General features: G+C 40.3%; 1 protein-coding gene across 1 annotated transcript; it reads right to left on the bottom strand.

Annotated features, from left to right (window-relative positions):
- Positions 1-8,453: 8,453 nt before the first annotated feature.
- Positions 8,454-9,914, bottom strand: LOC108366056 (uncharacterized). Its single transcript, XM_017620326.1, has 3 exons — positions 9,901-9,914; positions 9,036-9,058; positions 8,454-8,824 (listed from the first exon to the last, which is right to left on the bottom strand). Exons 1-3 carry the CDS (start codon positions 9,912-9,914, stop codon positions 8,514-8,516), a joined length of 348 nt encoding a protein of 115 aa, XP_017475815.1. The 3' UTR covers positions 8,454-8,513.
- Positions 9,915-10,866: the final 952 nt, after the last annotated feature.

Genomic DNA, 10,866 nt, shown 5'->3' on the forward strand with positions numbered 1-10,866 from the left:
GAAGTTTTTGCAGTAGGTGATTTTATGTCCTGGTATTTTACAATACACATAGGATATTTGTTCATTGTTTTTCGTGCCAGTGACATAGTTACTTGTGAAACCTTTTTCCCTTTTTTGAAACCTACACCTTTTACTAGAAACGGCTTCTAAAGCAAGATATTGCTGTTCTAAAAAGCGNTTGTGAAACCTTTTTCCCTTTTTTGAAACCTACACCTTTTACTAGAAACGGCTTCTAAAGCAAGATATTGCTGTTCTAAAAAGCGGAAAACATCTTCAAGAGTTTGTATTTCTCTTGTCTTCTTTACGCTTTGCTCATATAAGCGTAGTCCTTCTTTATCAAGCTTTCTTACTAATACTATCACTATTAATTGTTTGCAAATCTAAAATTTTGTCAAACTGGGATATGAACAGCAATCTACGATTCTCGTATCTGTTGTTCAATATTTCCCATGCTGCCAAATAATTTTCGTTGGTCACCGTCAGATGTTGTATCAGACGTCCAGCTTCACCTTTCAGGTATGATTTTAGTCGATACATCTTTTCAACTTTAGAGTAGTGCGAGCTTTCGTGTATAAGACTATTAAATATGTCTTTGAATGTCGGCCATTCTGACAAGTCTCCATAAAATGGCGAAATTTTAATATCCTCTACCTTTAAGTTAGGCGTAGGACCTGATCTTTGTGATTTTGTTCTGTTTTTTAGCTCTGAAACTGACATTCTTATGTCATGCATTTCGCTCTCACAATCATCCTTTATGTGTCGCATATCTTTATTTGTGTATGAATATTCTTCAAATTTTTCTTCAAGTAATTTACACTCTTTTTCTAGAGTTCGCAGAAATATTTCTGAGACCTCCTTTCTAATTTCATCTCTAGTCCTTGAAGCATATTTCTCAAATCGAGTTATTTGATATTCAAGTTCTTGTTTTACATCATGATTATTTTGTGTCATCCCATCACTTTTCTTTAAATTACAAGCTTCTGCAACTTGCTCACATTCTGCATTGTATTTTTGTAAGCTTTCAGCAATTGTTTGCATCCAGCCATCATAATAATTTGACGTTAAATACAGTTCATTTTCTACACCCAACTTAAGTAACTGGTAATGGTTAGATGTGAAATTCTCTCTTAGTTCGAGAATATTTTTCTTCGCGTCTTCTGTTACACGCGTTTTTCGGCCTTCAAGTTTGCTCAGCCACGACTTGAAATGCTCCTCGAAACTACTCTGTTCTTCTAACAATTTTTGCTTAGTAGCCATTTTAATTGTTTTCTTTTTTAATGAATTTGATCAATTTAATATTGTGTTTTCTTCTCCAAAAGAACCGTTGGGGGGAATTGGTTTGGTCGCCTTGTTGACCTTGCTGTGCCTCGACTCACAGCCGTTGTTTATTCTTTTGGATACAATAAATAGATTATGCGTAAAGTCTCGTGCTTTAACGACTTATAAATATGGTATGCCTATACAATTAATAGGGCTTCTTTATAATTATTTTAAGTGCGGAAAATCTGTTCCCGTCTTACCTTGCCGCTTGAGCTCAATTTGTTTTAGGCTCGTATGGACCAAAATGTTCGTTGCAGAGCTGAGTCACTTGTCCCTTACCTCGGGTGGGGGGTAACAAGTAATTCTCAGCAATGCTTGAACTACAAATACTCTTATTCTAAAATTCTCTACCCCTTACCACTGGTGGGGGGGAAGTAGAGTCTAATAAAATAAGAGGTTAGTACTTTCAATATTAAAAGTTTTACCCCTTACCGCTGGTGGGGGGAAGTAAAACCTTAATAAAGAAAGAAGAATAAAAATTATTAAATGCTTTACCCCTTACCGCTGGTGGGGGGAAGTAAAGCATACAAAATAAATTTTAGAAGAAGAAGGAGAGTGTTATTGAGAGTCTTAACGATTCTGAATATTTATTAAATATTTCTTCTTTATATACAATTTTCTTACTTTATGTTTCCTAACTAATTGTATATGTACATGTGTGTGTGTGTATGTACATGTTGTTTTGGTATTGGTATTTACAAACAACCGCTCTGGTCTTATCATAATTTTAATTTTAATGCTTGCATTTGCGTCGGCTATATGTATACATGCAAATAATATCAATGCATTTTCTAATGCATGTATGGGTGTATGCATTTGTATGCGTGGACATTAGATTAAAAGAGATCAACGCATTGATATCTTATTTCGGTTGTGTACAAAATATTGACAGTTAAATGTGTTACAATTTATGGGTTTTTATTCATTTCTCATGTTTATGTATTTTACTTATCTTCTATTCTAAAGTGGACTGTATTTTCTATGTGTCAAAAAGTATTATTGTACGTATATTTTTTTATGTTCAGTTTTATTACTCTGGAAGATGTATGTATGTATGCATACATGTTCAAAGATGTTTGAACATATTGCCGAGGGCAAAAAGGTGATTATTTATGTACTGTATACTAAACATGTTCAATTTATTTACAATTGGATACTCATAAAGTACATATTTCACTAAAAATATTTTTAAGATAACTACGATTTGCAAAAAAAACGATAATTTATTGTATTGAAGTATAAAATATTTTATTACGTTCATGTTTATAGCCCGAACACAATGAAAACGACGAGCTACGGACCACAGCTGTCAAACTATTTTTCCACGTATTAATTATGTAGATAATTATTTTGGCGACGACAGAGCTACACGACGACTGTGGTTGTGGCCAGATTAGATCTATTTCTATTTTTCCAGCGACAGATAAGGTTCTTCCTCTTATTTTATGTCAAACTCATACAAATTCATGATGTCGCTGCCGCGTTCAAAAAAATCATGTCGCCATCGACAAAGCGTTTATAAAGGGTGATTTTTTTGAGGTTAGGATTTTCATGCATTAGTATTTGACAGATCACGTGGGATTTCAGACATGGTGTCAAAGAGAAAGATGCTCAGTATGCTTTGACATTTCATCATGAATAGACTTACTAACGAGCAACGCTTGCAAATCATTGAATTTTATTACCAAAATCAGTGTTCGGTTCGAAATGTGTTTCGCAAACCCAATTGCTGCGAACGGCGACGAATCGACATTTCACGGTCTTCAGCAACACTCTCAGAAACAGACGCAATATTCTCTTCTGTACGCACTGTACGCATTCGTGTGGTTGGTTTAATGTCCAATAAAGTAAACTGAGTGCGAAACTTGGTCACAATCGCATTAATTGTTTGCTCACTTGGTCGATTATGTAGACCATAAATCGGACGTAAAGCGAACCGAACACTGATTTTGGTAATAAAATTCAATGATTTGCAAGCGTTGCTCGTTAGTAAGTCTATTCATGATGAAATGTCAAAGCATACTGAGCATCTTTCTCTTTGACACCATGTCTGAAATCCCACGTGATCTGTCAAATACTAATGCATGAAAATCCTAACCTCAAAAAAATCACCCGTTATAACGAAGATAACATATTAGTGGTATTCATCTAAATCAATAACTTTATCAAGCAGATAATATTATAGGTTTACGCACTCTAGTACATGAACGACCCATACTCTCTTTTCGTTTATACTTGCGACAATAGTCGTGTTTTCTTTGGTCATCGAGCTCAGTATCAGTAACTTTATACTACTAGCAGGAGGATAAAGAAATTATAGAAACTAACTCACTAAATGGGAAAAATGATATTTACGAGATAATATCTATTTAAATAAATATACACATAACATAAAAGTGGAGTGCAATGGGGTATAGTCATTGCGCTGGGTATGCAGTTACAGTTGCATGGCTATACTCAATCCCGACTCTTGCGTCCTCGTTCGCGCACTCTGGGCAACGTGAGCAACCCATGTGCGAGATGCGAATCCGAGTGGAGCCTTGGGTCACGGCAGAAAGAGAGGGAGCTTCGGTGGGGCCACTCCGACTTATTCGGTTTAAGGGCTCACTGAAGTCTGCAGCGTCTGTTCACCAGTAGGTGCGGCTGCAAGCGGGTGTCTGCTTGGAGCAAGCGGCTCGCTATATAAACGTGTATTTGGTTGCGAAACCACCCCCGTCCCAGCAATGGGTTGTGCGCTGGGCTTGGGACCCGCCACGTAAAAACCACTTCCAGTGAAGAAGCAAGGCAAAGCCTCGGATGAGACCCCCCCTTATGATGACGACCACGGCAAATGTTTAAAGGACTACGATTTGAGGGCATGCACCTGGAATGTCCGGACCCTTAATGGGGAAGGTGCCTCTGCCCGGCTGGTTGATGTCCTCGTAAGGACAAAAGCTGACATCACCGCCATCCAAGAAATGCGTTGGACGGGGCAAGGCAAACAATGTCTGGGGCCTTGCGACGTCTACTACAGCTGCCATGTAAAGGAGCGCAAATTCGGAGTTGGATTTGTGGTGGGAGAGAGACTCCGTCGCCGAGTACTGTCGTTCACCCCGGTGGACGAGCGTCTAGCCACAATCCGCATCAAAGCGAGATTCTTCAACATCTCGCTCATCTGCGCCCATGCCCCGACGGAAGAGAAGGATGAGGCATCCAAGGATCTCTTCTATGAGCGCTTGGAGCGCACGTACGAGCGCTGCCCCCGTCATGATATCAAAATCGTGCTTGGCGACTTCAATGCCAGGGTGGGCAAAGAAGGGATCTTTGGAACCACCGTCGGAAAATTCAGCCTCCACGACGAAACGTCCGACAACGGATTGAGGCTGATCGACTTCGCCGGGGCCCGAAACATGGTAGTATGCAGTACTAGGTTCAAGCATAAAAAGATCCATCAAGCTACGTGGCTGTCTCCGGATCGAAAAACGAGAAACCAAATCGATCATGTTGTGATAGACGGAAGGCACGCTTCCAGTGCTTTAGACGTACGCACACTCCGAGGCCCAAACATCGACTCGGACCACTATCTTGTTGCAGCCAAGATACGCACCCTGCTTTGTGCAGCAAAAAATGTGCGCCCAAATATGCAAGGAAAGCTTAACGTCGAAAAGCTGCAATCACAACAGACAGCCAGCGCTTTCGCTACTCGACTCTCACACCTGCTCTCAGAGAGCACTCTTCAACAAACCGACATATGCGAGCAGTGGAACCACATTTCCCGCTCATTAAGTACCGCCGCCGAAGAAGTAGTCGGATTTCAGCGAGCCCGAAAGAACAACTGGTACGATGAGGAGTGTCAGGAAGCTGCAGAGAAAAAAGATGCCGCCTACAGGGCCACGCTGCGATCGGGCGCAACGCGCGCTATGTGGGACCGCTATAGGGATCTGAAGAGGGAAGCGAGACGTATTTGCCGCAACAAGAAGAGAGAGGCAGAAATACGTGAGTGCGAAGAGCTTGAAATGCTGGCCGACAGGAGGAATGCCCGAAAATTTTACCAGAGAGTTAGGCGACTTACGGAAGGTTTAAAGACCGGGGCGCACTCCTGTAAGAACAATAATGGCGACCTAGTAACTGATGTCCAGAGCGTACTTAAATTATGGAGGGAACACTTTTCCGCCCTACTAAATGGTAGCAGCACGGAAAGTTGTGGAGAAGAAGAACCCGAGCCCGCAGTCGATGATGACGGAGTCGACGTTCCACCGCCTGACTATGACGAGGTACGTATAGCAATAACGCGGCTGAAAAACAACAAAGCCGCTGGAGCTGACAGCCTGCCAGCTGAGCTATTCAAGTACGGCGGCGAGGAGTTGATAAGGTGCATGCATCAACTCTTGTGCAGAATATGGTCAGATGAACGCATGCCCGACGACTGGAATTTAAGTGTGCTCTGCCCAATCCACAAGAAAGGTGACCCCGCCATTCGCGCCAACTACCGCGGGATCAGCCTTCTAAGCATAGGTTACAAGGTCTTATCGAGCGTATTGTGTGAAAGACTGAAGCCCACCGTCAATGAACTGATTGGGCCTTATCAGTGTGGCTTTAGACCTGGCAAATCCACCATAGACCAGGTATTCACAATACGCCAAATCTTGGAAAAGACCCGCGAGAAAAGGATCGACACTCACCACCTATTTGTCGACTTTAAAGCCGCTTTTGACAGCACTAAAAGGAGTTGCCTATACGCCGCTATGTCTGAATTTGGCATCCCCTCAAAACTCATACGGCTGTGTAAAATGACGTTGAGCAATACCACCAGCTCCGTCAGAATTGGAAAAGACCTCTCCGAGCCGTTCGCCACAAAACGGGGTTTCAGACAGGGCGACTCCCTTTCATGTGACTTCTTTAATCTGATGTTGGAGAAGATAATAAGAGCTGCAGAACTGAACCGCTCAGGAACAATTTACTACAAGAGCGTGCAATTGCTGGCTTATGCCGATGACATCGACATCATCGGTAACAAAAACCGCGAAGTCTGTTCTGCCTTTTCCAAGTTGGATAGGGAAGCAAAGCGCATGGGTCTGGTGGTAAACGAGGACAAGACGAAGTATCTCCTGTCATCAAACAAACAGTCAGCACATTCGCGCCTTGGCACCCACGTCACTGTTGACAGTTACAATTTCGAGAAAGTAGAGAATTTCGTTTACTTGGGAACCAGCATTAACACCGATAATAATGTCAGCATTGAAATCCAACGTAGAATCACTCTTGCCAACAAGTGCTACTTTGGACTGAGTAGGCAATTCAGGAGTAAAGTCCTCTCTCGACGTACGAAAACCACGCTCTATAAGTCACTCATCATGCCCGTGCTGGTATATGGCGCAGAAGCATGGACAATGACAACATCCGATGAGGCGGCTCTTGGGGTGTTTGAGAGAAAGATTTTGCGGAAGATTTACGGGCCTTTACGCGTTGGCGACGGCGAGTACCGCAGACGATGGAACGATGAGCTGTATGAGCTTTACAACGACATGGACATAGTGCAGCGAATTAAAATACAGCGGCTCCGCTGGCTTGGTCATGTCGTTCGAATGGACACCGACGCTCCAGCTCTGAAAGTATTCAACTCGGAACCCGCTGGTGGTAGCAGAGGAAGAGGGAGGCCCCCACTGCGATGGAAAGATCAGGTGGAGAAGGACTTGGCTTCACTTGGCGTTTCCAATTGGCGTCAGTTGGCACAGAGGAGAAACGACTGGCGTGCTTTGCTGAACTCGGCCAAAATCGCTTAGGCGGTTACAGCGCCAAAAAAGAAGAAGAAGAAGAACATAAAAGAAACAATGGCAGAATGTCTGTTTATGTATGAATTCATTTGTCACGGCTACCAAACTGTGTGCCCAAATTATCAGTGAGATAAACAAACAGAACGGATAATAAATTGATCCAGATCTCTATCGGAATCATGTCGTTGTTGTTGAATTTGCGTGGAAAATTTTTATGCGGATCAAGATTATTGCCCAAGAAAACTAGAGGTGCGACAGAGTTGCATTGGCTTCAGTTTATCAAGTTTATTCAGTGAAGTCGCTGGAGAAATTAATCAGAAATGAGTAAACGAGTTTCCACACAAATTTTGACAGTTCATTTATAAGGTTTACATAATTATAAGTTTATACGGTTTACGATGCATATATAAGGTTTGACGTATACCCTTCTTGGAAGCTGTTGCCCAGCTCGTCGTTTTCAATGTGTTCAGAACTTTACTTATAAAGCTCATAACAATATTTCTCTCGCCATTTATCCGATGTTAAAATTTTTCACCACATTATTTTACTGCACAGCACCCTGAATGCGGCAAAACACTTGCTCGCAACCCTTAGGCCGTTTATGGGGACCAAATTAACAGCCACAACAACAAAAACCCATCTACTGGTATACTGTGCAAGCAATGTAGAGGATTTAACACAGTCAAATATAAAAAAAAAAACATTAGGGGTATTCTCGATCCGATGCATACTGTCTAGCACGGTGCATAGATAGCATAAATAGCATGATTGGATACTTTTGTTGTTGTTTCATGTGTTCAAATATTATGCAATCTTTGCACCCTCATGCTACTATGAACCTGGTGTTATTTTGATTGCATGATTTGGTAGCATACTTTTTGCAACCATGTGTCAGCTGTTTTTTCATTTGTAAACAAGCAGAAAGTTGGATAAAAAGTAGTTTTAATTCATTTTACTATTTTGCAACAATTTATCGTTTTAATTTTTAGAAAATGAGCGATATTACGCGAAAAAGATCGGTTGTAAGGTTACAGCCAAAAAAAAAGTGGCAGGCTCGAGAGGTGGAGCTCATCCTGGACTTTCTTGAAGAGGAGCCCAAGTTTGAGGTAAGCAATGTTTTTAATCTGAAGATTCGTAGAACCTCGTTTAAAACTTATATTGATGTTCTTATATTTATTTCAGTTTCCAACTGCACAAATATTTTATACAAAATTTATTGAAAAAACCCTCATAGAGGCTACCCCTGAGCTGGTGCGCTGGAAGGTGCGCCTCACGTAAAAGCCAACGATTCGTTGAATTCAACTGGAGCTGGCGTACTTGAAGGAGAAGAATCCATAGAAGGTAAAAATAGATACTTATTGATTCATATATGTATTTGCTGTTAATTAGGTAAACCCATTTTCAATGATCTGCAGGCAAAATACTCAAAATATGTCCACACTATAGGCGTCTCCAAAATATATTTGAACCACGAGGCATAGCACTACGGGCGCCACTGCTAGTGACAGAATCACCATCGACAGAGCTACCATGTATAGAATTGCTATTAACAGAACCACCATGGATAGAATTACCATCAACTGAATCACCACCAGCCATAGCGACATTGGCATCCGTTTCTCCAACACTGTCATCAACTATTACACAGTTAGTTGAAACCGAAGTTCCTTCACCACGTTCGCCATCGTTGCCAATCCCAAAGCAATCAGGGAAAACTAAAGCACGACCAAGATCTGCTATGGGACAATTAGCTACAATTCAAAAGGAAAGAATAGAGTTTGAAAGTGAAAAATTAAAAGTTGAGAAGGAGGCAGTTGACATAGAAAAGAAAAGATTAGACATAGATGAAAAGAGAGCAGAAAATGATAAATATTTCCGCGAAAAAGAATTAGATTTCAAATATAAAGAGCTGGAAATGAAGGAACGTATTGCGAAATATGAAATAGATAAAAAATATCGAACCTAAGAGTGCTAAATGCAGATATCTATGTTGTAACCAGAAGTAGTATTGGATAAATTTGTTTTTATTTCTTTGTTTAAGAAAGTGTATATACAAATATGTACATTTGTAAATGTATATATTTACCTACCCTGCAGTAAAATTTAGAGACAGTCTCTTAAAGCGCTAGTTCCGCCCTACACATTTCAGAACCATCTCTGAACTAGTGCAAAACGGATGCAGGGAGGGACAGTTGAAACTCTCGGTGTGTTAGTTGCGCTCTGTTGAGAAGTAAATGCACAAATTCTCACTTCTCGTACAATACGAAAATAGCTCAGTGGGAAGACGTCCGACTCTAATATCGTTGGTCACCAGTTCAAATCGCGGTGGAGGTCGAGGTGGATTTTCAAATTTAAGAAATATAAATTGTTGAGTGCCGCTTAAAAATTGAAGACAAAAGTGATCAAATAATATAAACAAACTAAAAAAAAATAAATAAAAATTTAATAGAATGCAATCTGTAAAAGAAAAGAAAAAACGAAAAAATATCAAAAAATCGAATAATCAGAATTTTTTTAATAAAAAACTTATTGTCGCAGATCTGTCTGAATTGGAGCCAATTTAGAATAGAAAAATAATCTAATAATCGAGTTTTAAAATTTCTTCTCTTAGAAAAACTTGCTGACCCAGAACTGTTCAAATGGAACTAGTTAAGAACTAGTTCGAAAGTTCTGCAGAGGGGGGCAATTTCCACTTCGTAGGACATCGCCATGTAAAAAGAAACATTTGGAAGCATTGCGTTGGGATAGATTTAGAGCCAGTACCGCCTCTTAAAGATCTAGTTCTGCGCTAGTCCTGAACTAGCGCGATTTACTGCAGGGTACATACAAGCATACGCTCATGCGCAAGTGCACATATATGTATGTATACATATAAGTATGTACATGCATATGTATCAATATAGAGTTAATGTCCCAATGAATAAAGCAAGGGAGTATTTTACATATGAGCCGTTCAGTGCACACATCGGTTAACTCCATCAACAAAAAGTTGGGAGATGCGATAAAATAATGTATGTACATTATTTTTATACCCGAGCGCACTTGTGCACAAGGGTATATTAATTTTGTTCACATAACGGTTGTTTGTAACAGCCAAAACGAATCGAGATAGATATAGACAAATGTGTACATAAATGATCATGATGAAAAAAGAAATGGATTAAGCCATATCTGTCTGTCCGTCCGTCTGTCCGTCTGTCCGTCTGTCCGTCTGTCCGTCTGTCCGTGTACACGATAACTCGAGCAAAAATTGAGATATCTCAACGAAATTTGGTATGTAGGTTTCCCTTAATCCAAGGTAGGTTGGTATTGAAAATGGGCGAAATCGGACTTTAACCACGCCCACTTCCCATATAACGGTAATTTCCAGAAATACGAAAACTGCGATATTTTAGTAACTACTGAAGATAATTCACTCAAAATTGATATTTACAATAATTTTTAGACGAAAAATAAGAATATTATAAATTTTTGCAAAATGGGCGTAGCCACGCCCACTTATGGTTACATGTGTATATCTTGGTAGCCGCCGCACCAATTTCTTCCAAACTTGGCACAGTTGTTGGCCTTGGTACAGCATACAATAGTGCCGAAACTTTTTAAAATCGGACAATAACCACGCCCACATCCCATATAACGGTAATTTAGAGAAATACAAAATCTTCGATAAATCAGTAAATATTGAAGCTAATTTATTCAAAATTGATGCTTGCAACAATTCTTTACCAAGAAATACGTTTATGGTAAAATTTTGGAAAATGGGCGTGGCACCGCCCACTTATGATCACATATA

Source organism: Rhagoletis zephyria, unplaced genomic scaffold, assembly GCF_001687245.7.
Source record: "Rhagoletis zephyria isolate East Lansing unplaced genomic scaffold, Rhagoletis_zephyria_1.1 Rzeph_scaffold_02121, whole genome shotgun sequence".
NCBI lineage: Eukaryota > Metazoa > Arthropoda > Insecta > Diptera > Tephritidae > Rhagoletis > Rhagoletis zephyria.

Coding starts and splice junctions, on each gene's coding strand:
- LOC108366056 (XM_017620326.1), bottom strand. Junction 8,825..9,035: donor TCTGCATTTAGCACTCTTAG/GTTCGATATTTT, acceptor TTTGAATTGTAG/CTAATTGTCCCATAGCAGAT.